This window comes from Podarcis raffonei, chromosome 1 (genome assembly GCF_027172205.1).
Source record: "Podarcis raffonei isolate rPodRaf1 chromosome 1, rPodRaf1.pri, whole genome shotgun sequence".
Taxonomy (NCBI): domain Eukaryota; kingdom Metazoa; phylum Chordata; class Lepidosauria; order Squamata; family Lacertidae; genus Podarcis; species Podarcis raffonei.
In genome coordinates this window covers 20,642,698-20,670,304 of record NC_070602.1, presented here as the reverse complement: position 1 = coordinate 20,670,304, position 27,607 = coordinate 20,642,698, and the positions used below count along the sequence as shown (strand labels likewise).

Below are 27,607 nucleotides of genomic sequence, written 5' to 3'. Positions count from 1 at the left end.
TTCAGTTGAGATTCTTGCATTGCAGGGGGTTGGACTAGATGACCCTCAGGGTCCCTTCTGTCTCTGCAACTCTATGATTCTATGACTGCAGTTATAATTGCCAACACTGGCTGCGTCCATGTACTTTCTATGAACCACATGCAACTAGGATATACAGACTGGCTGCAGCTGCCCACCTCAAGATATATTTCTGATGTGGTCCTTGGGTGTTGAAAAGGCTCAATTTTATCACAGATGCTGGGAAAGCAGAAACTGTGAGTGTTCAGCTCTGCCTGGACCTCAGATTGGAGGTATCTTCAGAGGATGAGCAGAGGAACTTGACTCACCCACCACCTGCAAACCTCACACTGTCATTGGCCATGAAGAGCCATTAGATCCAAACCTCATTCCTTCCACAGGACTGGCGTCTCCCTGCACCAACTGCCTGGGCTAGGTCAGTGACCCACCATTTTTGCCCTAGCCCCATAGAAGCAGGACAGCCGGGCTGGAGCAACCACCAAAGAGGCCAGCTAGCTGAACACAAGGCCACACAGAAGGAAGGGGAAGCCACAGGGGACACTTGTCCAGATCAGGGCCTGGCTGAGAGCCATGTCAGACAGAGGCTGTTAACGAAGGTTTACACCTACCAAATTTTGCCCAGAGAGAACTTCCAGCAGAGCCATCAAAATTTTGCCATCTTTAACATCAACCAACAAATCTTTCACTTCCAGAGGGGGGCTGCACTGTGAAGAAAGAAAGGGGTACAGGATTGAGAAAGGTGACCTTGGGCTCTGTCACAGGGCAAGCTAAACAGTAAATCACACAGTTCAAAATTGGGAGTCAACTCGTTATTTGCAAAAACTGTCTTCATAGACTTAGCGGAGTGTCAGACCTAAAGAGCACAGAAGCTCATTCCCTGTAGGTCTTACTCCACGAAATCAGTTGCCAAGACTGAAGGTCCCCCCTCCCCACGGTTGTCTATGTCTTCACTGCTTCAGGACAAGCAATCAGAGACTATGCCTGTATGCCTGTTTTTGTTCCTCCCATTTCATGCTTCTTCTGGTTCTGGGAGTCATGGGGAAAGTGGAGACACCTGTGACTCTTCACCAGCATGACTCATCTCTGCCTCTTCACCTCTCTTCTTTCACCAGCCTGATGAAGCTTCTGGTTCTGAACTTCTCTCTGCCACAAACTCTCCCTGTTCACTAAGCCCTGTCACCTCTTCAGCTTCCAACACCTCCTCCTCCCAGTCTTCTCCCTCTGACCACTCATCCTCGTTCCACCACCAATCCCCAGGCTCTGAGTCTTCTTCCTTTGGGGGTTTCCCAGCCGGTTCCTCCCACCACTTCTCTGTGTCCAACCAGTCCATGACAGGCACTCAGTTGGAAAGGACCTCAATGGTCATCCAGACCACCTGCAAATGTATCATCAGATAATAAATATTTAAGGAATAATATAAACCCCTATCCTTTTCATCTACTTTTCAATAACTGCAATTTTAAAAAATGATTGTTGGTTTGTTATTGCTGTTGTTATTTATCCGCCCTTCATCCTAAGGTCCCAGGGCAGGTTACAACAATTAAAACATTATATTCAAAACAGTTTTAAATAACTTAAAATCACAGAGATAAGGTGGGTCCCAAAAATATACAGTGGTACCTCTGGTTACATACTTACTTCGTTCCGGAGGTCCGTTCTTAACCTGAAACTGTTCTTAACCTGAAGCACCACTTTAGCTAATGGGGCCTCCCGCTGCTGCCGCCGCACCACCAGAATACGATTTCTGTTCTCATCCTGAAGCAAAGTTCTTAACCCGAGGTACTATTTCTGGGTTAGGGGAGTCTGTAACCTGAAGCGTATGTAACCTGAAGCGTATGTACCCTGAGGTACCACTGTACATCCAAAATGTCAAAAGCCAAGATAGAAAGGTGTGTCTATAATATTTGAATGGGCTAATTTGTTCAGCAGGCTTACCTTTTCCAAATGTAGATTTATCCAACGGGTAAAAGTCCTTTTCTGCACATTTTCCCTTTCCACTAGAAAGGAAAGATATAAAGAAACTCAGTTTATTAAAACGGGAAAGCACCTATTTAACAAAGTGAATCTGCTTAGAAGAAGTAAGGTTTGGGTTCCGGTGCAACTGTGGACTTATATGTCATGCAATCTACAAAAATAACATTAAGGACACTTGCCGAAGAACACCAGAGGATGTTCCCAGCATCATTGGGCCACATTTGATTCACATGTCTCTCGCTGCATGCCCCTTTTTTATTGCAGGACTCCCAATATGAACCATTTCAATCTGCATGGCTCACAGAGGCTCCATAAATGTAATACAGTTTCCAAAAACCCAATTAAACATGTTCTTTTTGCACCTATCCTTGTGAAAAGCAGCAGTCAAAAAGGAAGAAAGAAAAATCTGTCCAAGTCTTAAGATGTCTGCTCACATACATATGGTTTACTGAATCTGTGTTGGCTTTTTCTGGGCATCCAGAGAGTAGTAACAGGATTATAAATCTCATAATTACATACAACACACGACTAGGCCTGTTCACCAATCCACGTCATCATGCCAGAAAGAAGTCATGTTTGCTAGAACTCAGTAATATAAACAGTAAAAAAAGAGAGAGAGAACAGTCTGGTTTCAGTTTTAACCTTCCAGAGTTCCAGGCTCAATAAAGACAACAGGAACTCAAGAGGAGAAATGATCACCAGGCAGCTGACTTCGAAACTAGGCTTAACTCTTACTCTCAACTCAAGTTTGAAGCAGCACACTGAGACCAGTCGTTGCTCGTTCTCCCTGTGCACTCGGGACTCCAGAACCCCTTCAGCATTTGTGTGTAAAGACGTGACAATGGCTCATTGGCATTCTAGAGCCCCGGCGCACCCAGGTCATGTTCCCATGGGATGCCTCTGCAACATGATGGAAACTGAGATGGAAACTCAGTCTGAGATTCATAGAGTTGGAAGGGACCCTGAGGTCCCCCTTGAAATGAAGGAATATGCAGCTGTCCCATACGGAGATTGAACCTGCAACCACGGAGTTATCAGCACCAGGCTCTAAGCCACTGAGCTTTGCATGCAGGTGCTGCAACTCAGATTAACTAGTTAACAAATATCAGAGCAGGGTAGCGAGGAAATGAACAGTATGGGACAGGAAAGGGTTGTGTTGGGGCTACCCTTGAGGTTGGTCTGGAGGCTGCAGTCAGTGCAGAACACAGTAGCTAGATTGCTTGTAGGAGCAAACTACTGCCAGCATATAATACCTGTTATAAGTTATAAAAAAAATCCTTCGTACACACACAAACACACACACACACCCTAGATCACTGGATCAGTTTTGAATAAAGTACGATTGCATCTTGCGTGCAAATAATTTGTGCTCTCTGTTCCTGTTTTTGAAAATGCAAATAAAAATAAAACAACAACAACTTGTGCAATTTCAACCTTATGCACTTGAAAGCCAGTTGAATTTGTGGACATGCATGAACAACATACAACAAGGGAACCGGGGTGGGGGTGGGGGGTGGAGGGAAGTCAGGGGATTCTAGTAGTCCCGGGTTTTGGATTCAATGTGGATTGTCTATATAGTTGTTTTAAGATTTTGATGTATGGTTTTTCTTTTTTGTGTGATGTTTAGTTGTTGTAAAATTAATAAAAATATTATTTCTTTTTTAAAAAAGAAAGCCGGCCAGTTGAAATACCGCAAATTAATTGCATGCAAAGCAGAAAGCTTAAGAGCTCCTTTTGCACCAGGTTTTTCTGGTGCAGAAAGAGCTTTTAAGCTATCTGCCTTGCTTACCAGGCTCTGGGACACTCTCACAAGATCTTCAGGAATCGTGAGCTCTTGCAAAAGCATTCTGGAGCCCAGGAAGCAAGGCTTAAAAGCTGCCCATCTTGCTTAGAAGGCAAGGATGGTTTGTGTGGAAAGAGAAGCAGCAAGGTGGCAAATGAATAGCAAGGTGGCAAATGAATTTTACAAGCAATGTGGACAAGATGACTAAAGCATGCAAAACCAGGCTCTGGCACATTGAGTGGACAAGACCAATAGTGGGACCAACGGTCAAGAAGGCGGTTTCTGCCCATGCTGTAGAGGGAAGTGAGAGGCAGATGGGGCTCATCAACCTGGGAAGGTAGTCCATCTAGGAGAAGGAAAACTCTGACCCTAAACCTTTGCTGCCTTGCAGGATATCTTTGGGAGAAGAAAAGGCTAAGGAGTAAACACTACAGAAATTTGGAGTCCCTAAAACTAAGATCATGGCCACTGGTCCCATCACCTCCTGGCAAATAGAAGGAGACGAAATGGAGGCAGTGAGAGATTTTACTTTCTTGGGCTCCATGATCACTGCAGATGGTGACAGCAGCCACGAAATTAAAAGACGCCTGCTTCTTGGGAGAAAAGCAATGACAAACCTAGACAGCATCTTAAAAAGCAGAGACATCACCTTCCCAATGAAGGTCCGTATAGTTAAAGCTAGGGTTTTCCCAGTAGTGATGTATGGAAGTGAGAGCTGGACCATAAAGAAGGCTGATCGTCGAAGAATTGATGCTTTTGAATTATGGTGCTGGAGGAGACTCTTGAGAGTCCCATGGATTGCAAGAAGGTCAAACCTATCCATTCTGAAGGAAATCAGCCCTGAGTGCTCACTGGAAGGACAGATCATGAAGCTGAGGCTCCAATACTTTGGCCACCTCATGAGAAGAGAAAACTCCCTGGAAAAGACCCTGATGCTGGGAAAGATGGAGGTCACAAGGAGAAGGGGACGACAGAGGATGAGATGGTTGGATGGTGTTCTTGAAGCTTCCAGCATGAGTTTGATCAAACTGCGGAAGGCAGTGGAGGACAGAAGTGCCTGGCGTGCTCTGGTCCATGGGGTCACGAAGAGTCAGACACGACTAAACGGCTAAACAACAAGTTTTATTGTAAGTCCTGCAGCTGGATTTTTATGGACTGTGCCAATCCTGAATGTTTTGGATTTGTAACCATTATGCTCATTTGCCTTCAGTATCAGTAAAGCTCTGCTGGATGAAGTGCAATTGCCTCTGGTATATTTTTTGGGAATCCTGCTATGTGTTCTCGAAGCTACCAACATGAGTTTGACCAAGCTGCGGGAGGCAGTGGAAGACAGGAGTGCCTGGTGTGCACTGGTCCATGGGGTCACGAAGAGTCGGACACGACTAAACAACAACAAGACAGTTGGATAGCACATTGTATGCCTCTTTCCGGCAACTCCTTCAGCCAAGCTGGTGCCAAACATATTGCTCTGCTTTCTTTTGGACCACATCAGTGAGACCGAGGGGTGGGTGGGTCTTTTTGTGTGGGCAGCCCAGGACCCCCATACATACTGCCCAGGCTTGCACCCCAGGGAGGTCACTTCGGTGCTGCTAACCCAGCCGTTACGACTTCACCCCTGGAGGCACACTCCATTGTCTCTCAACAATGTGCATCCAACTATCAAACTGCAATAGTAGGAGGAAGGCTAGGCAGGGGGAGGGCTGGAGAGACTGGGAGTCCCTTTTATATTACAGTTGTTTCTGCCCTTCAACATCTTTTAAAATACATACTTTTCACAACCAACACAAAATTAACGATGGCTCAGTTCATTTGAGGCTCTTCTGAAGGTTGTGATGTGACTAGAACATACTAAATTCAGCCAGTGCAATCCAAATCCTTGGAGATAGTGGAAAGACCGTGAAAGCAAACAGAATTAGAGAGGACAGAGTATTAATAGTTTTGAAAAAGGCTGTGCAATGGTTACTGGCTTTATGGGAACATTACTGAGGCTAAGCAGAATCATCTCTGGCTCAAGTCAGAAGTTCTGGAGCTCACCAGATGAATCCACACCTTCTTCCAGAGTGGACTTGCATCTGGCCAAGTCATTAAGGGTGTGCAACACCACACATTTAAGGGAGATTTGTTTAACAAGATCATGCAGCTAGGCAATTGCCTTCTTCCAGTTTTTAAGTGAGGCCTCTAAAACTGATCCATCTGTTCTTTAGGGGTGCAGTAGAGTTCTAGATTTTATCTTTCTTTTCAGTTGAGCGAAATGAAACAACTTTTTCTGCTGTTTGCAAGACCAGCATCCACCATTTTGTACTACCCAAGGGATCTGAGGGGGCGGGGAATTTGCTTCTTCAATTGAGTAGTACTTTAAACAAAAACTACAAAAAGGCCTCCTGAGTTTGCATTGGATTTGGCTACCACTTAATAAAATGATGTTAGTTACTAAAAATAGCCCCTCTTGTTTTACTGGATTAGAACAGTAAAGCCTAATTTAATTGAAAAATAACTTCACCCTGTGTTCTTTTATTCCTGGAGGTTGCCAAGCTTTAAATTGCTCAAGTTATGAGTTTACCTACTCCAATATTCAAATCATTCGCAGTGACAAAATCGCACAGATATTCTCTTTCTTCTCTCCCCCTCCCTTTATTTCAGGATTCTGTGGAGATTTCATTTGGTGGGTAGAAAAGTAGAAAACACTCCACTGGGAGGACTAGACGGTGCTGGATTTTGATGGAATCCAGCAGGCTCCTTTTTATATTATGGGATGGGATGTGGGAGAGAGACTGAGTTAAAGAAGAAAGGGTTAAAATCCCTTCACGTCTGCAAATCACGTCCCAGCAAATAACTACACAAACACCTCACTGAAGTTTGCATTTTAAAAACCTGCATCCTAGAATTTCTTTCGGCTCTTTGTCAGAGGTATTTTCCAGAATTGGAAACTGTTGAACTGTCAGTGTTTTTCATTTTTTAAGTATTTCACACACCTGTTATTCTCCACTCTCCTTTCATATCTCGACAGAATCTCTTCTCATTCAGAGAAACTGGTGTCAGAAAAGCTGGTTGCACACTTTACGAACTACCGTCAGCAATCCCATCCACGCCCACTTCCTTAAAAATCCAGATGTCGTTCCATTTCAGTTTTATTTTTGGCCACTGTGAGCACGTCGCATATTTTAAAATCTATTCCTATCTTCGAAAAACAGAGTTTATGCTATAATTTTCTCTGGCAATGGGTTATACAGCCATTCTTGATGGGATTATCTTCTATCTTGTTAATTATGGTGAAAAGCGCCCTGGAATTCTGAAATATGAAGTTACAGCGCAATGGGTAATTATACCAAATTACATAATGAAACATACACTTACTGCTATTTCATCCATGGCCAATACTACTCTGTAAGATTCACAAAGGACCAGCCCTACCATTGGGGAGGATGAAGCAGACCTCAACCCCACCTTCCTCTTTCAACAAAGCTTTTGGTCTTTCCCAGTCTGCACCTGTATCAGAATTGTTTTTATTTTTTATTTTATCACTCGCTGTTTGCCAACTTGTGCTCCACTGGGAAGAAGGGCAGGATATAAGTTAAAGAAATGAAAGGCAGGCTTGGGGATGCTATTAAAAGGGCATTTTGTCATTTAGTTAATTTCACTGTTTTACCACTAGGGTTCCAGCAACTGGTATTCAGAAGCATTGCTGCCTCGCAACCGTGGGCACAGAACTTAGTCATCATGTCTTGCTAGCAACCACAATAGAATCATAGAATTGTAGAGTTGGAAGGGACCCCCAGAGTCATCTAGTCCAACCCCCTGCAATGCAGGAATCCCAGCTAAGGTAAAGATAAAGGGATCCCTGATCATTAGGTCCATTCATGGCCAACTCTGGGGTTGTGGTGCTCAACTCGCTTTATTGGCCGAGGGAGCCAGCGTACAGCTTCCGGGTCATTTGGCCAGCATGACTGAGCTGCTTCTGGCGAAACAGAGCAGCGCACGGAAACACCATTTACCTTCCATTGGAGCGGTACCTATTTATCTACTTGCACTTTGACGTGCTTTTGAACTGCTAGGTTGGCAGGAGCAGGGACTGAGCAACGGGAGCTCTCCCCGTCACAGGGATTCAAACTGCCGACCTTCTGACCGGCAAGTTCTAGGCTCTGTGGTTTAACCCGCAGCGCCACCCACGTCCCAATCTCAGCTAAAGCATCCATTATACATGGCCATCCAACCTCTGCTTTAAAAACTCTAAGGAAGGAGAGACCACGGCCTCTCAAGAGAGACCGTTTCACTGTTGAACAACCCTCTCCTCCATAGAAAAGGATCCTTACTTCAGATCATTGCCCTCAAGCTCATGGTTTGCTGTACACAGAATAAATACGTTTCATGGGACAGGGTGGAGCTCAGCAGCCCTTCGCCTCCACATAACTGCTTACATGCCGCAAACACCCATACAAGGCTCTGTTCAGATCTCAAACTATCATCTGCTTGTAGAGAGTTGTGTTTATACAAAAACATATGGCAAACAGTTTGAAAGTCCTGCTAACGTAGTTTGTGAGAACATGGGCATGGCTGCACGAGGCTGAACCGGTTTTGCACCTCAGGAGGAGGAGATGAAAGACTTGTGTGTGTGTGTGTGTGTGTGTGTGTGTGTGGTTGTTTGTTTCAATTCACCATGTCTTCATTTGCTTCAACCTTGATAGGAAAGTCAGAACTGGAGCAAAACGTTCTGTCCATGATGGAAAGGAGAGCTTAACATTTGTCCCAGGAGTCATGTGAAATTCCATGTCCCCTGCCAGGGAAAGGAATCATTGTTCATAAAATGTATATCTAAACTGAAGTTGCTATTACTATTTGGTTTAGAATACAAATTGTCCTGTAACTGTAAACTGTACAGGCTAGGGCAAAATCCCATATCATTTTGGCTTTAAGTTACAAGAAAGGAGACTCCCACTAAACATATGAAAAAAACTTTCTGACAGTAAGAGCTCTTTGACCATGGAAAAGTCTCCCTTGGGAGGTTGTGGACTCTCCATCCTTGGGAGGTTTTTAAGCAGAGGTTGGATGCCCATTTGTCATGGAAGCTTTAGCTGAGATTCCTGCATTGAAAGGGGTTGGACTAGATGACTCTTGGGTCCCTTCCAACTCTACAAATCTATGATTCCATGCTAATCAATGTCTTATGCAGACTGTTTTGACTCACCATTCCACCACCATATTCACTGCAGAATTTAGATTTACAGAAATCAGTTCTCTGACAGGCTGAAAGAGGACAATCCCTCAGAGCCCTGTATCTGAAAGACCATCCAGTCCTAGTTCAGTTTAAAGATAAAGAACCCTAACAGAAGCAAGCAAGAAGGGCCTGGAAGTTACCACCAGACTAGGCAGGACGCACTACATCTGTTCTCAGCCTTCCTCACTATGGAAAGTTGTAAAAAGGTAAAGGGACCCCTGACCGCTTCTGACGAACCAGAGCAGCACACGGAAACGCCGTTTACCTTCCCGCCAGAGCGGTACCTATTTATCTACTTGCACTTTGATGTGCTTTCAAACTGCTAGGTTGGCAGGAGCAGGGACCGAGCAACGGGAGCTCACCCTGTCGTGGGGATTCGAACCGTCAACCTTCTGATCAGCAAGCCCTAGGCTCTGTGGTTTAGACCACAGCACCACTTCTGTACTTCTAATTCATATTATAGTAAATCTTTCTAAATTTGCACCTATGCAGATACAAATTAGCACATGCACATTTTATGCAAACGATTCCCCCATTTAGTCCTCTTTTGGATTGATCGGTTTCCACTCTTTCATTTACCGTATTCATTATTATTTTTGAGGATGATCCTTCCTTCCCCTTAGATGCATGCTGTACTTTGGTGGGCAGCCACACTGATCAATTTATCTGTGTCCCCAAGACTAGAAACATGAATGGCCTAAGAAGTAGGTAGCCACTGGGGTACCATCCAGATGTTGCCATACCCATCACCCCTGACTATAGGTCATACTGGCTGGGACTGGTGGGAATTGTGGGATAATTCTATGATCCTACGAACATGTGGGAAGCACCACATTGGCTACTCTTGACCTAATACTAAAAACTGATGTTTATCGGCAGGGGGAAAACAAAAAACAAGGCTGGTTTTACAGTTTCTTTGACTGATAATATGGGGATACAATCAACTGTCAGTTATCTTCTGTGCAAGCCCCACTGGAAAGGGCATCTGTGGTCACTGGAGTTTGCTTAATGAAGGAAGTTGGAGCAATGATGATTGCCAAAGGCCGGAAAACTGATTTGGACTTAACTATGGTCATTTGGTGCACTCGTATCTGGACATTAGCCCTCTTGGGAAAAATGACTTATGCAGTTCGTAAAGCCTGTAGGCACTCTAGGAAGGCCACATTTTAAACAACATGGATTGCCTTTTTCTCAGTTATCAACGAATTGACAGAGGGGAGGAAGTCTTCGTGAACTAACGGGTTTCTGGAGACATTTCTCCATCAACTAGACCAGTGGTTCCCAATCCGCTAAGTACTGAGGACTGCCTTGTTTTTCAAAAGTCAAACCATGGACTCGCTACTTTCGAAAAATGTTATATCTCTTTGGCAGTTTTTGTTGGGTGAATGGCGCCACAGCCCCCCTGGGGGGGGGTTATGCGGATCCCCTGGGGTTGGTGGACTACCAATTGGGAACCACCAGACTAAACAATTACTGTCAGATCCAGGATATTTCTCCTCCATTTTCCTCCTCCTTAAACTTTTTTTCTGCCCCTACTCAGACAAGAGTACCTCTACTATTCGTTCACTTTATTGAGAAATCAATAATATATGTTGTTGTTTTTAAAAGAAGCTAGCACATGATTGCTGTTTCCCATAGGAGAAATCTGCCTCTCAGATAGATAATGATAGATAGATAGATGATAGGTAGATATAGAGACAGATATAGATACAGATAGATAGATAGATGATAGATAAATGATAGATACCGTATTTTTCACTCTATAGGGCACACCGGACCATAGGGCGCACCTATTTTGTATTTGGGGGGGGGGAATAAAGAAAAAAAATTATTTCTCCCCCGCCGCCGCCCCCAGAGGCTGTGCACGGCTTTGGCAGAAGCCAAGACAGCGAGCGGGATGGATCCCGCTCGATGTCTTGGCTTCCTTTTTAGCCGCGGGGCTGGGGCGGGGGAAGCCCGAGCTTCCCCCAACCCCAGCCCCCAGAACGGGTCCGGGAGCAACGGCAAGGTTGCGCTCAACCTCGCCATTGCTCCTGGAGCTTGCCGGGCTGGGAGTGGGGGAAGCCCGAGCTTCCCCCGACCCCAGCCCCCAGAACGAGCCCGGGAGTGAGGGCGAGGTTCCATGCAACCTCGCCTTCGCTCCCAGAGCTTGCTGCTATCCGCAAGCCTTCTGAGCCCGGCAGGAACTCCCGCCGGTTCCGCAGGCTTGCGGATAGCTTCCCGAAGCCCAGGGTGCGCGGCGCCGCACTCCCCGGGCTTCGGGCTGCAGGCAGCTGTCCGCAAGCCTGCGGAGCCTGGCGGGAACTCCCACTGGGCTCCGTAGGCTTGTGGATAGCTTCCTGAAGCCTGGAGAGCAACAGGGGTCGGTGCGCACTGACCCCTCTCGCTCTCCCAGCTTCAGCGAAAGTCTGCATTCACTCCATAGGACGCACACACATTTCCCCTTCATTTTTGAAGTGGAAAAAGTGTGTCTTATAGAGCAAAAAATACGGTAGATATTTTTCTAGAAAAAGAGGTGCCAGATCTCACCATGAACACCTCCCTTGTTCTCTTGTAATGGCAAAGGCGCCCACCTGAGAGGTGCCATAACTGAGTTCCAGTGAGTTCCGGCTGAAAAAATAGTCCTGGATATACAGCTATATGGCACTCAACCTAAATGGGATATGGTCAAAATAGACTACAAGGACAGCACATTTTCTGGCCTTAGTTGAATAAAAATTCAATGCAAGGCAGGGGGAACATCAACTGTGCACATGACAGCAGGAGGGAGAGGGAGTTGCCATGGCCCACTAAGAACCTGCACCACCCTTAAAGAGGTCAGGTTGTCAAGTCTGCACTGGGTCTAACAGTTTGTGGGTTTCAATATTTGAGTTCATTTGGCCCATGCTGAAGGTCACAGGTCCACTAAAAATGCCTGGAATTTCCCAACGATAATTTAGCTTCCCTGCTAGCTACAAAATAAGGTAACCCTTTGACAACATTCTGACTACGCCAGGCTTCAGCAATGTCTAAGGAGTATTTGAACAGCCATTTCCTGAAAACGGATCCCCACTTGTATCACAAACAAATCATTTACAGCACTTATCTCCTTGAGCTTTTTACATTCTGGAACTTGAGCCCATGTGAAACGCGCAAAGAATTTTCCACAGTGAGCCCTTGTCATCTTTGTTTTACAATATAGTGAAGAGGACAATATGTATTTGGCCCTAAAAATTTGTATCAAGGATGGGAGGTGCAGTCTAAAAATATTTGGAGGGCACCAGGTTCAGGAAAACTGATGAAGGTATCAAGATGTGTTATATAACCCATTGAGCATCACAATTATTAGGCGTCGACACCAGCATGCGCATTGGGCTTCATTTTTCTCATCGCCCATCAACAAAAGATTTTGCTACTGGCCTCAGAGAGGGAAGGAGGAAGACAGCTTTGCAAAATGAGTTATCAACCCACAAAAACGTTTATGAGGCCTAGATAGATCCATTACTCATTTGTAGGCTAAAGGAAGGAGAATCAGCTCTTGTAAAGCTTCCCTGCCCAGTTGCTGGATGCTGTTGCAAGTGGCTACTTCAAACACTAGGTCAGGATTCTTCCTTCTTGCCTTTTTAAAGGTACATACAACATTCCACCTCAAAGGCTTCAAAGTGTTCCAGGTGGCCTACCGTAACCATAGCAATGCAAACAACACCAAAACTGGATTAAGGATCTTAAATAGCAACCAACCCTTAAAATCCAAGGTCTACTTGGTGCCTCAAATCCCTGCCCATTGGCCATGCTGGTCAGGGCTGGCAGGAGGGATGTGTGTATTGATGATATGCAATGTCCAGACTCTTTATATTTAAAAGAACTTTACATTCATAAGCATATAACTGAAGAGAATCAATTTACAATCCCATGCTTATTCACTTTGTTCCTTATAGAGAGCTCTTCCTATTAACTTTTAGGGATCTTCCTCTTTGTCTATTTCACTTCAGACAGTTCACAGTAACAGACACTGTCCTCATCACTATCCAGAGAAGCCTCTCTCAGCAGCCATTCTCCTCTCACAGAGAAAGAGAAGAACAGAAAACAGTAAAAAAAATGACAGTTACTGGAATAACAGTCACAACAGAATGGAATGCCTCTCTCATGTGACTCACAGTCAGCCAATCACATGAGAGAGCTACTGCCAAAGGAAAAAAACCCATGCTAAAAATACACAGCAATTTGAAATAAGCAAACATTCCCATTTCAGGAAATTAAACCATTATCAGCCCAGCTATATGATTGCCAGGACAATGGGAGTTGTAGTCCCAAACATCTGGAGGGCACCACGCTGGCAAAAGCTGTTTTAGGTCCTATTTCTGTGCAATAAAACAAAAACCGCTTTCCTGCTAAGCAGCATTCAAACTGGAGGCAGATAAGGCAACTGCTCACCTCCTGCGCCTCTTGGATAGACATCAGAGGAGCCATAATAAAATATCCAAGCCCTTCAATCTGTGACACTGATCTGAATTTAGGATTCCCCATGAGGGGCTCAAGAATCATGTTGCCAGGCAGCAGCGGATCACCATGTGGCCTAAATGTTTTGATAACAAGATTTTGGTCCCTATACAGACTCATTTAAAGGATGTATCACATGGCACCACAGTCTCTGAGGAGAACCTACATGATGGTATGAAGCCTCTGTTCACTTCCTTATCCATGCCTCAAACATTTCATGCTTTAATGAAGCTGGTTTAGCATACAAACAAATTTTAAAACAGTATTTCTCGGAATAGCCAAGCTCCTACGACACAACTCTTTAGATCCATCAACCTAAGAATGCAAGTGAGAGGCCCACAGAGCTCTGTCCCTGTTATGTACTGAGTTGAATAGGATCCAAGAGGCAGCAGTCTGATTGGTCCTAGAACAATAGGGTCTAGAATGCAGCAGTCTGATTGGTCCACAGGAGCAACCCAATCCAGCTCCAGGTGGAAGTGAATCCGCAACCTGATTGGCCTACAGGTGAATCCCAGAATTAGCCAATCACGTGGGGCCCATTGTGTAAATAAGGTATATAAAACAGACATTCCGGGGGAACTTCTAGTCCTCCTCACCACTATGAGCTGAATAAAGAGCATGAAATCCACTCTCAACTCCGAGTATATTTCAGTCCCTAATGCATCCGGGATTAGCCAGGCTACCTACAGGCATCACTCAGATTTGAGGGAATCTGGTCCACTCCCCTTCCCTATGACTTAAAACACAAGGAAAGAAAGCCCTGCTGTTGTTGGCATCTGACCACTGGTCCTGTTAGCTAGGGATGATGGGAGTTGTAGTCCCAAAACATCTGGAGGGCCGAGTTTGCCTATGCCTGCTCTAAAGCATGTGCAGAAACCGCCTTCTTGACCACTGGACCCACTATTGGTCTCGTCCACACATTCACATACAGTTGAAGTTCTTAACTCACCGAGAGTTTGAGACCCATTGGCTACCCTCACTTGGTTTAGCCGGCTAGTCAAAGCCAGTCCCGTGGTGTGACAGCTGTCACATTCTGACTTCTTCTAGGAGCCACAGGTGAGAACTGAGTGCAGGGTGGGGACCAAAGGTGCAGAAACTACGCCAGAAGAAGGACAATGTTTCCCTCATCAGAGGCACTACCCCTCCCTTAACACCCCATACACCCCAAAGTATCTGTTTAATCAGGGGGTGGAAGCATCAAGCATTGCTGTACAGTGGTACTTCTGGATGCGAATGGGATCCATTCCGGAGCCCCATTCATATCCTGAAGCGAACACAACCCGCATCTGCGGGTCGCAATTCGCCACTTCCGCGCATGCATGTGACATCATTTTGAGCGTCTGCGCATGCAGCGAAACCCAGAAGTAATGCGTTCCGTTACTTCCGGCTCGCCGCAGAGCGTAACCTGAAAGTGCTCAACCCGAAGCTACTTCAACCCGAGGTATGACTGTATTACTTAAACCAGGAACCTGTGGTCCTCCAGCTGTTAAGAGGACTACAACTCCCATCAGCCCCAGCCAGCATGGTCAATAGTCAGGGATGATGGGTGTTGGGAGTCTAGCTCCTATGGACCCAAATCAATGTCTCGACGGGAGGTACCTGGGAGCCCCACGTAATTTGCTGAGCTTTCCAAGCTACAGCAGAAGTGCAGGCATAAATCATGCCCATCTCCACCATTCCGAAAGGATCATGTCTGCATGCAACCCACGTGCTAGCAGAAGCCTCATAACATTACCGCTGCCAGGACGTGAACAGCTGCTCTCGGAGTCAGCCTTTGGCAGCTTTCGCATGTTTAGATTGGCCCATCCCTCAAAGCTCCTTCACTGTTCAGGAAATGTATGTTACCTTTTAACACAGCAAACACTGATTAAGAAAGAGGGGGCCGCAAGTTCAGAAAAACCGAGTGTGTTACGCTTTGGAGGCACTCCTGATGAGTGCAAAAAGAAAAGAAAAGAAAAACTGCTCTCCACATATGCACTTAATTGTTCTCACAAGGACTGTAAGTGCAGGTAGCACATGCACAAGTGCTTTCAAATGCTTCACAGATTAGCGTCCGGGGGAGCAGAGGGCATCATGCAGAAGTCTGGAATCATCTCAAAGAAAACAAAGAAAAAGAATTAACACCAATCCTTCAGGATTTAAATATTTTCTCAATTCTCTTTTCAGGGCTCACTCCTTTTTTCTTTTATTTTTTAAAGGGAATACTTCCTTAGCCCTGCAATGCCAAAGCAATTGTTGATATCTGTCTGTATCGGGAGACAATGGAGGAATGGACCTTTGGAGGTGAGGTCCAATTGTTGGAAGACTGCAGCACTCGCTGTGGCTATAGACACCAAATGCCACAGAACTGCAAAAGGTTGTTTCACGCATTTCCCAGTCTACGAGGTTTTAAAGTACACATCCAGAAATGCACAGTGCACATGTACACAAAGAAGCACATTGATCAGGGAACCGTGATTGGCTACAATGATCCGCAGCATGCAGATGGGTGGAAAACCTGTGATTGCCTTTGTGCAATGTGTGAGCTGTTCCTAAGAATCCAGTCAATGGGACTGGATTCACAGAGCCATAATGTACACCGATATCCTTTGGGGCCTGGCTCAAGCTATAAAATGCTCAAACATGCTCTTGATATCAATTAGGTGAAAAGAAAAAAATGTGGCCAACTCAGTGTCAGAAGCGGAGTGAAACTTTAGTATTATTATTCCTGTGCTGGGGTTCAGTGCGAGTGAAGACTACTACCCTGTGCAAAAATTAGCCTGTTCAGTCAAGTCTTAAGTTACAAGTGTGTGCAGCCCATGCATTTTCCAGTAATATGAACAGATAAACTAAACACAGCCAGACCCAAGATTTAACTCTGATCTCTGGAACACTTCCTGAGATTTCAAGTAATCTAGCCTGACAACCTTTCTCAACTTGAAATTAGACCTGCCCAGATCAATCAGGTCCTGCCTTTTGTTCTTTCTAGCTTGCTTATGGAAAAGTCAATATATGCAGAGAGTTCCTACCCATAGCAAACCCAAAACCCTTTTGCTGAAGAAGGGACTGCTGGCAAGCTGACAGCATTACATAGCGAAGCCTTGCTTGCTGAGACTTCTCATTCGGATCACAAGGTATGAATTACAGCCAGAGAAAATCAAGTTGTTAAGGGTGAAATTGCCTTCACAGGAAAGTCTGGGTCCAGTATATTCCAAACCAATTTATATCACAGATGATTTTTATTTTTTTTGGTGGTATGCCTAGAAGAAAAAAGGCCTGGTCCAACAGGGCAGGATTTGAACCCGAGCTACATTAGCATTCAGATTCCATCCAGCTGTAACCCCGTCAGATGGAACCAATTTTGAAACAAAAACTGGTATCCGCTCTTTTGAAAGATGATGCCAAATATGTAGTATGACTCATTCTTTCAGCAAGAACTACAAATGGACAGCCCATTTTTGATAGTGGCCTTCATGCATATGACCCAGGAACAGTGTCAGAAACTGACATATTCTTAGGAGGGTCCCTTCTCCAGCCTTCAGAAAATAGCTGGAAGTGAGGAGGGAGAAAAAGGTCCTCCTTTCCTTCCACGCTGCAGTTTTAATCCAAAATCTTAGGTGTAGTAGCTCAGAGCCCAGAGCTCAGAAACTGCTTGTGCTAATGAAATTCCCTGTCGTAACTGTGCCTTAGAACAATGGAAGTGTTGAACACAGCCCGGGAATTTGCAGGAAGCATCCTTTGCATGAACCAGAACCTACATGTGGGCACAGTGTGTATAGTAACATAAGACAAACCTGTTGGATCAGGCCCCTGGCCCATCTACTCTAGCATCCTCCAGATGTTCTTGGGCTACAAATCCCATCAACCCTAGTCTAAGGTTACCAGACGTCCCCGTTTCCTGGGAACAGTCCCCAGGGTTACAAATCAGTCCCCATACAAAATCCTATCATTCCTATTGAAGTTGAAAAGTGTCCCCAGATTCATTGAAAAAAATCTGGTAACCTTACCCTAGTCCACACATCCAATGGCTAGGGATTGTGGGAGTTATAGTTCAAGAACATTGAGAGGGCACTATGTTACCTATACTCTCAGCCAATGCCTTTTATTACAACTAACAGATTGGAGGAAAATACTTTAGAGAGAGAGAGAGAGAACCTGATGATTGTTCAAACTAAAATTACTTTCCATCATGTTTTATTTAGACCTGCATTATTGTATAGGGATGAGCAGTCCAAGCATGTGTGACCTGCAGATGTAACTTGTGTTTATCTTCTATGAAATGGCTTTGAAAAGCAGCCGCAGCTTGGAATTCAGATCCCCACAACCAACCATAACAAACATAATTTGATCACATGGAAGTCCTGAGCACCCATTTGGAAAATTGAATTTGGAATGGGAGAAGAAGAATGCAAGATAGATACCAGCCTCGTGATATGAATGAATGCTGTTAAACCTGATTCACCACAGACGTTAAGATGACCTGGTCCTCCCACTCGCCAATGTAGCTTGTTGAGTCATGATCCTAGCTGTTCCCAGTAGTGGTGCACTGCAACTTGGCTGAACCTCTGAAATTCTGGACCTGTGAATATCTAGAAATGGAAATGGTGCAATCTGCGCCAGGGGTGGGGAAGAGATGTGGCTAGGTGGCTATCTGGGAATGCGCTAAATTGAAGCAGCATCTCCACTCCCATTGTCCAGCCCAGACACTGATGTCCAGTTCAGAAGTCCTTCTGGCAGTTCCCTCAATGTGAGAAGTGAAGTTACAGGGAACCAGGTAGAGGGCCTTCTTGATAGTGGCACCTGCCCTGTGGAACGCCCTCCTACCAGATGTCAAAGAGATAACCAATTACCTGACTTTTCAAAGACTTCTGAAGGCAGCTCTGTATCAGGAAGTTTTTAATGCTCAGTGTTTAGTTGTGTTTTTATATTATCTTGGAAGCTACCCAGAGTGGCTTGTGCAACCCAGTCAGATAGGCAGGGTATTATTATTATTATTATTATTATTATTATTATTATTATTATTATTAAACCAGGTCCCTGCAGCCACTGGGACTGAACCCTCTGCTCATTAGCTGATGAGTGGAGGGTTCCATCCTGCTGGTACTGCTTCTCCAGCACATTGCCTTCATGAAACACACTGCTAAAGCAGATCCCTCTGCCTTATTCCATACAGTCATACCTCGTTTTGCAGCCGGGATCAGTTCTGGAGCCCCGGCTAGCTGAAAAGGACACAGGGCAAAGCGCCGCGTCTGCGCATGCACACAGAACAGTTTCCGCTTCTGCGCATGCGGCAAACCTGGAAGCAACCCGTTCCGGTACTTCTGGGTTTGCCACGGACGTTCACCAGAATGGACACTAGACAAGGCGAACGTTCACGGAAGTATTACTGTAGTTAATACCATTTCCATTTCCACTGTGTGTGTCTCTCCTTGCATACTGGGACAAGTGAATTGTTTTAGGAGTAAGCTACAAGCTACAATCAAGCAATGTAGTTGAGATCACAGTGCTGGAAGGGTCCCAAGGCTCATCTAGTCCAACCACCTGAGAAATAGACATTCCGTTGTGGCGAACATAACTTAGGCTTAAGGTGCCATTTGGCACCTAGTTTATATATATATTAATTTCTAACACTGGAACAAACACAGGTGACCTTCCAAGACAACCAAATGTGCAAGACATAGAGTTGGGTTTGGATGTTAGTTAGTTGCATTTAAGTCCTATGCGGATGGCACTGTGGTCTAACCCACTGAGCCTCTTGGGCTTGCCGATCAGAAGGTTGGCAGTTCAAATCCCCGTGACAGGGTGAGCTCCTGTTGCTCTGTCCCAGCTCCTGCCAACCTAGCAGTTTGAAAGCACACTAGTGCAAGCAGATAAATTGGTACCACTGCGGCAGGAAGGAAAATGGTGTTTCCATGCACTCTGGTTTCCATCATGGTGTTCCGTTGTGCCAGAAGCAGTTTAGCTGGCCGCATGACCCGGAAAGCCGTCTGTGGACAAATGCCAGCTCCCTTGGCCTGAAAGCGAGAAGAGCGCCACACCCCATAGTCGCCTTTGATTGGACTTAACCATCCAGGGGTCATTTACCTGTTTTTAAGTCCTATGGGAACTAAGTTGCATCTAATTTAAAGCTGCATCCAAACCACCATCTGTAAGTGCAGTTTGCCCTACAAAAGAACTTTGGCTTACCTTAAATCCTCGCCGCTTTACCCCCACCCAGTTCCCTCGAGCCTACTATTAATTTTTAACATGCTACATTTTTCTATTTTATGGGCCAGTTTCAGAGGGATCATTTTTGCACAGTGGTTCCTGCCTCTGTGCAAAGGAAGCTGGATTAAATAAACTTTGAGTCCGCTTCCAGACCGATGGATACCACAAGGTGTATCCAGATGTAGACAACAGTGCGCACTCTAAGTGGTTAAGAAAGGATTGCACTGTCAGAGGAAGTTCACCCTTGTTGAAATCAAAGCAACACAGCGCTCTTTTCTCTCACCGCCTCAATAACCAACCTCTTTCGGTTTGCTCCTTTAAGTAGCTTCTCTGTTACTGCCTAGAGCTGTGATAAGAGCAGTCATCAGTGTTTGAGACACACACACTGTCCTCTGTCCAAAGCCACAGTCAAAGTCGTATTTGTGCTCCAAATTGCTTGTGTGCTGCTTGCATGTATCCCAGCTCCTCTCCCTAATCTCTATGCTAAGTATCAAATCCTGTTGCAAGAACCTGTGTCAGATATACTACCAAAAACAAAATAAAAATAAATCACTGTGCATTTACCCACGTTCCCCATGGGGCTTAATTTGAGGCAGAGTTCTAAACTGAGTTTAATACTAGCATAAAGACCTGCGGAAAATACAGCGGACGGTTGAACTCTTCAGAAACCAATCTATGAAACTGCCTTATACTACTGCATCCAGCCTTTCCATGTCTGATAGAATCATAGAATTGTAGAGGTGGAAGGGACCCCAAGGATCATCTGCTCCAACCCCTAAAATACAGGAATCTCATCTACGGCATCCACCCTCTGCTTAAAAACCTCCAAGGAAGGAGAGTCCACCATCTTCCAAGGGAACCCGTTCTACTGTCGAACAGCTCTTCTGTCAGAAAGTTCTTCCTGATATTTGGTCAGAATCTCCCTCCAGAGCAGAAAAAAAGAAGCTTGCTCCATCTTCCATGTGACAGCCCTTGAGATATTGGAGGATGGCTATAATATCTCTTTTTTACCAGGCTAAACATACCCAACTCCCTCAACCATTCCTCATAAGGCTTGGTTTCCAGACCCTTGAACATCTTGGTTTCCCTCCTCTGAACATATTCCAGCTTGTCAATATCCTTAAATTGTGGTGCCCAGAAATGGACACAGTAGACAGTATTCTAGGTGTGGTCTGACCAAGGCATAATAGAGTGGTACTATTACTTCCCTTGATCTGGACACTAGACTACTGTTGATGCAGCCTAGAATAGCGTTAGCTTTTTTCCTGCTGCTGCATCACCACCACACTGTTGAGTCATGTTAAGCTTGTGGTCTACTAAGACCCCTAGATCCTTTCCACATGTACTACTGGCAAGCCAGGTGTCCCTCATCTTATATTAGTATAGCTAGTTCTTCCTGCCTAAGTGTAGAACCTTAAATTTGTCCCTATTGAAGTTTGTTTTGTTAGCTTGGGCCCAGTTCCCCAATCTGGTGAGGTCATCTTGAATGCCCTCCAACTTGTTGTGGATTGCAACTCCCAACATCTCCAAAACAGTTGACCAAGCTGCCTGGGGCTGATGCAAGTTGGAGTCCCACAACATCTATAGGACACCAAGTTGAGGAAAGCCAGCACAGCACAGCGCTCTCGAATCTGACCGCCTGCAGCTCTCCCTGAAACCTTTTAACTGGAGATGCCAGGAAATGAACTTAGAATTTTCTGCACCTAAGGCACGTACTCTAGTAGGGTGTGTGTGGCCTGCAGAAAGTCTCAAGGGCCACCCAGAGAGCTCCAAAGAGCAGCATTTGGTCCCCAGGCCTGAGGTTCCCAATCCCGGCTCTAGGTATCACTTCTTTTGGAATAGCCTGTATTTTACTCTTGAAATAGGCTTCCTCAACATCTAGAGGGCACCAGGTCGGGGAAAAGCTGCTCTAAATAGTAATTCCTATCTGTTCCTCAAATTAAACCAAGGACAGGCTGAAATTACCCATCAATTATAGTCTCACCTCCAGGGAATGATTGGTGCTCCATGGGAAGGCTTGAAGCTGCACAGCTAAAAGCAGCTGCCTCTTGGTTTAGCAACAGCAGACAAAACGTGCAGAGATGCCCTTAAATTATACATCGAAACACAGGATTTTAAAGTCCACCACGGTGCACACATTTCATGCATTATTCCTTGACAGCCACATTTTTTAAAAAGACGCTACAGCTGATATTTTTAGCTGGCTTCGCTGCTCTCCAGTATAGTAGAAACGAACAGCAAAGTTTGGGCTTTAATAATATATGGGGAAGGCGCAGCTGATGGTTTTGTATATTTTGCACACTGCTACGGGCTTTTCGAAGATGTGCGATGGGACACAGCGTGGCCTTAAGGTATTATGCTCTGCCGGACAATTTTCTCTCTGCCAGGCCTTGGTCTGCTATTTTTAAAGGTTGTACAGAGATTCCTTCATTTATTTAATTTTTTCAACATTGTTAGATATGGACAATTGACACAGGGTTGTGTTAATTACTAATGAGGCACATGTTGGTAAGCAAAAGACCTAACCAAATGCCTTATACTGAGTCAGAGGATTGGTCCAGCTAGCTCAGGGTAGTTTACAGCACTGACTGGCAGCAACTCTCTGGAGTTCCAGGCAAGGGGCCTTTCCCAGCCACTACCTGCTGAGGCTGAGAATTGAACCTTGGACATGCAGAGGAGATGCTCTACCACTGAGCTACACCTCTAAATGGCCTGCACCATCCTTGTACCTGCACAAAGACACAGGACTGATGGCAATTCATCTACTGTTCATCTGTGCTGCCAGGGGGGTAGCTGCTTATTTACTTATTTATTTGCCACCTATCTGACTGGGTAACTCCAGCCCCTCTGGGTGGCTTCCAACAAATTAGAACACAATTAGACATCAAACATTAAAAACTTCCCTATACAGGGCTGCTTTCATATGTCTTCTAAAAGTCAGATAGTTGTTTATTTCCTTGACATCTGATGGGAGGGTGTTCCACAGGGCGGGCGCCACTGCCAAGAAGGCCCTCTGCCCGGTTCATTGTAACTTCACTTCTCGCAGTGAGAGAACCGCCAGAAGGCCCTCAGTGTCCAGGCTGAATGATGGGGGTGGAGACGCTCCTTCAGGTACACAGAGTCAAAGCTTGTATACAAGGCCAAAGCCCCTCCATACCTTAAGGAACACCTCTCCTCTCCCAACAAACCAACCAGGACCCTGCACTTGCCACGCGAGGCCCTTCTCTGTGTCCCCTGTCCCCAAGAGGTTCAGATGGTAGCAACATGAGAACGGGCCTTTTCTGTGGTGGCTCCCCATTGATGGAATGCTCTTCCTTGATAGGTTTGCCTGCCGCCATCATTACATGTCTGTAGGCGGCCAGGGGGAAACATTCCTCTTTACGCAGGCCATTATATGATCTATGGCCTGTTCAATGTGCTGGGCTGGGGGGAGTTTGTTATTATAATTATTATTGTGCTGTGTATTACTATGCTCTGATGCTCTGTATTACTTTTTTATCATTACATTGCGTCCATTATGTTCAGCTCTCCTGGATCTTTGGATAAAGGGAGGTATAGAAAATGAATGAATGAATGAATGAATAACAAGAGGAGGCTGGAAACCTGAAGCACAGGTTGCAGGCACATCAGTGCAAGCATGTAGTCACCTGGACCTTAACCCCAGCAGCCTACACCAGAATTCCTGTTGTTACGCAGCTCACATTCTACAGGTGTTGGGAGTACATTTCTCCATAGGTTTTGGAGCAGAGCCCTGATTAAAATGTTAGCAAGTCAGCTTTTTCCAGGACAATATTAATTGTTCACCCCCCTCCTTCCCCCAATGTCATCTATGTCGGGTTATATTGAAGCCTGCCCTAAATTCTTGAAACAGGTCAGAAAAAAAGTCTAAAAATAAATACAGGACACATTAGCCTGCCAACTTCATTCAGTTGGTCTTATGCTGGTGACCATAGTTAGCTAAATTAATGTATAACAGAAAAAGGGAAAGCGGGGGGCGAGGGGGAGGGGAGGAAGCTGCTTCATCGTTCCTCCATTGATTACAAAAGCTGGTTGTATCTGCGCTTGTTTCGTTGCAACCCAGAGCCAGCGATGCTTTAGGTCTTCAGTTTCACCTAAATTCTCCATGCATGCAAAATTAATACAGTAGGATTGCATCTCACACAGATTTTACTTACTCACATCTTTACATGCTTGGCCAAATTCTTTTTTTAAAGGGGGGGGGGGCAAAGTAGGAGCAGACCATCAGTGAAAAGAGCTTTTAAGCTCTCTGCCTTGCTTTCCAGGCTTTGGAGGCCTTTGCGCGATCTCGCAGGACCGTTCAAGATCTCGCGACGTCATGCGAACGTTTCCAGAACTCAGTAAGCTCTTCACCTGCCTTGCCTGTGGGCAAGGGTCACTTAGCTTTGGAAAAGCAGGTAAAGGTAAAGAGACCTCTGACCATTAGGTCCAGTCGTGGCCGACTCTGGGGTTGCAGCGCTCATCTTGCTTTATTGGCCGAGGGAGCCGGCGTACAGCTTCTGGGTCATGTGGTCAGCATGACTAAGCCACTTCTGGCGAACCAGAGCAGCGCATGGAAACGCCGTTTACCTTCCCGCTGGAGCGGTATCTATTTATCTACTTGCACTTTGACATGCTTTCGAACTGCTAGGTTGGCAGGAGCAGGGACCGACCAATGCGAGCTCACCCTGTTGCGGGGATTCGAACCGCCGACCTTCTGATCGGCAAGGCCTAGGCTCTGCGGCTTAACCCACAGCACCACCTGCATCCTTTGGAAAAGTAGGAAAGGTCTTATGCGGACAGTTGTGGGAGAGCTCAGATAGCACGAGACTCTTAATCTCAGGGTCATGAGTTTGAAGCCCATGTTGGGTGAAAGACTCCTGCATTGTAGGGGTTGGGCTAGATGACCCTCACGGCCCCCAGCAACTCTACAATTCTATGATTTTTGACTTTATGTGCTTCCTGCCCCACACCTCACCCTGGAATGTAACTCCCATGCCATATGTGATCCTACTGTAATAATTATATACAAATGTCAGGGTAAGAGATGCTGAAAACAGTTTTAGGATTCCTCAGGTTGTTAAAACAAAGTTAGCAATAATCAGAATGTAGGTTTCATTTTTTTAAAAAAGGTGGCACTTCTGCTCTCTAGATCATCTCCATAATATTTTTAAATGTGACATATTCAAGTTTTGCTCCTCCACAGCATGCTTTTTGAGACCAAAATGCCCAATGCCTAATTGACATCGGGACAGAACTAATACACAAGGTAAATAAATGCTTTCCTGAAATGGAAAGAGTTACAACATTTTTTAAAAAATCATTCTAAATTCTAAAGTTTGGTTCTGTGGAAGGGAGAAAAAGAAGAAAAAAACACAGCTCCCTTCCAAACCTGAAGGCATCTAAGGTAGCAATCTGCTGTACCCAGACATAATTTGTTTAATTATCTGCCTTTGCTTTTGATCTGAACATCTATTACTATGGATGAGATATTATTTTTATCTGCATGCGTTCCCAGTGTATCTTATGCATAAGCCTCCTCTGGTGAGAGCTTGCTTTGAGGATAGGATTGCTTGTGACCTCAAATTGCATTAATCAATTTGGATGGATGCAACAGCAAAACCCACCTTCTTTTGCACAAGGGCATAGGAATAGCTGTGCTGAATCAGGTCAAAGACCCATCTAAGCCCAGCATCCTGTTCCCACAGTGGCCAACTAGACACCTGTGGGAAGCCCATAAGCAGTACCTGAGCACCACAACACGTTCCCATTTGTGATTCCCAGCAACTGATAGCGAGAGGCACACTGCCTCTGATAATGCCAGATGTGTCGTTCTTTTGCCACATTCCATTCTGGAAAATTTCCACTTTGTGCTTCCCTATAGAGACAACTGATAGAACTCATTGGCTTGGCGTCTATGGATTATCACAAGAATTTCCACACCAAGCTATATAATGTCTCTGGAAACTCACAAAGAGCACATGGCGGAAATACAGGAATCTGCCTTATACTGAGTCAGACCAGTTGTTCCATCTAGCTCAGATTGACTGGACCTGGAGAACCCGGCGGTTGAATTTTGTACATTTGCATGCAAGGCAGGTGCTCTACAACTGAGCTACAGCCCTTCCATAATGGTGATGGCTTGACGTCCTTGGAGTCCCACACAAGACCATGGCCCGTAGAAACACCTGGGTAAATGACAGTAACTGTTATGGACTGGCTGGGTGCAGAGGAGTGGTGGGAGGCATCAGATAGGGAACCCCAAAGGCAATCCCCAGGGGAAGAAGGTTCAGAGCCAGGGGATTGGTGGTGGGATGACGAAGAGTGGTCAGAGGGAGCAGGATGGGAGGAGGTGGTGTCGGAAGCTGAAGAGGCAACAGGGTTTAGTGAGCAGGAAGAGGCTGAGCCAGAGAGCAGTCCAGAGTCAGAGGCAGGAAAGGAAGGGGGCCAGGAGACAGAGATTAGGCAGGCTGCTGAAGAATCCAGGGAGTCTCCCCCTCCTGCTGCGACGGGCAGCTCCCCTCCTAGAACATGCAGAGAAATGAAGAGAGGAGACCAAAGAGAGGCTAGACCAAGGGTCAGTAAACTTACCGCACCTCGGGCTGGTGTCTCCAGCACTGATTGCGCGGTGAGCCGGAGGGCGGTGGAGTGCGTGCCCATACGCGGGCGCACACGCTATTTCTGGCGCACTTCCGGGTCAGAGGAGCACCGGAAATAGCTTGTGCGCATGTGCACGGGCCTCCTCCGACCCGGAAATAACACGTGCACATGCACAAATAACGCTTGCGCATGCGCACAAGCTATTTCCGGTGCTCCTCCGACCCAGAAGTGGGGAGCCACGCAGCGCAGCGCTGGTAAGAGCGGGTGGCAGTAGCAGGGGTCACTGCGGGCCAGATAAACGAGTCCCTCAGGTCTTATCTGGCCCGTGGGCCTTAATTTGGGGCCCCTAGGCTCGATGAAGGAGCCTCGGGTTGCTTGGAAAGGACCTTGGGACAGGAAGCATCTTAGAAAGTGCTGGGATGGTGGGGAACCTTCCGTCCTCACAACTGCTCCATTGGGGAGGTGTTGCTGGAATCACCAGACCTGGGCTGTTTTGTTTCTTTGAGTAAAGAAACTTCATTGTCATCAGGTGCTTTATTGTTTTATTGCTGATGTATGCCTGACTCCAGCTTCTTCACAATAACTAACTAGGTGTTGCGACACCATTGCAGCTGTCCATTCTTTCTAGGTTTTTAAAATAACAATGCATACTAAAGCAGGAGTAGCCACCATCCTGTGCTTCAGATGTTCTTGGACTACAGTTCCCATCATTCCTGACCACTGACCATGCTAGCTGGGGCTGATGGAAGTTACTAGTAACCTATGGAGGGTAACCACACTGGCTGACCCTATGCTACAGGATGAGAATTTCAAGGAATGTTATGCCAATAATGCGCTTGCCAGCAGACCAGGTACATCATGTGCCCATTTCTAGTAGCAATCCAGATCAAAGGAGCCCTTTTCTTGTCTCCAAATTATATGCATCTATTAGATTTCTGGCTGCTTTTGATCCTTTTGACAAAGAAATAATGTTTCAAGTTAATAAGGCCAGAATGCAACATTTCAAAAAAACACACACACAATAAGCACACAATGGTTGCCACAGGAGAAAATTAAGCCTACCAAGCAAAAACCTTCTCTGACCTTGGCATGGGCACAAGAGAATAGTTACTTTTAGAACCTGTATCAAACTTGTCAAAATGAAACTGGAACAAAAAGTACTTTCCCAGCCCTCCAACTTTGTGTACCTACGAAAATGAAAGCTACTTTCAAGAACTGGAAAGAAATGAAGAAGTTTGCAGAGTTATTTGAGTATTAAAAGATTTCTGCTACAAGAGGGTCTCTTTCCTTAGTAGGATTTAGGACCTAAAATTTATTTATTTAAAGCTGGCTGTCAAGATGCAATAACAACAACAACA

General features: G+C 45.6%; 1 protein-coding gene across 3 annotated transcripts in view; it reads right to left on the bottom strand.

The window, feature by feature from the left end:
- The window catches only part of CLMN (calmin), a 69,980-nt gene that overhangs the window by 24,722 nt on the left and 17,651 nt on the right, over positions 1 to 27,607 (bottom strand). The window contains exons 1-3 of one of the 3 annotated variants that reach the window (XM_053375829.1): positions 12,891 to 13,019; positions 1,954 to 2,015; positions 627 to 722 (exon numbers count right to left, since the gene is read on the bottom strand). In XM_053375829.1, the coding sequence (XP_053231804.1) occupies positions 627 to 722; positions 1,954 to 2,015; position 12,891 (159 nt within the window). In that variant the 5' untranslated portion in view covers positions 12,892 to 13,019. Of the gene's footprint in view, positions 1 to 626; positions 723 to 1,953; positions 2,016 to 2,727; positions 2,817 to 12,890; positions 13,020 to 27,607 lie in introns of those variants that run through there. The other 2 variants (XM_053375821.1, XM_053375813.1) reach the window with 2 other exon arrangements.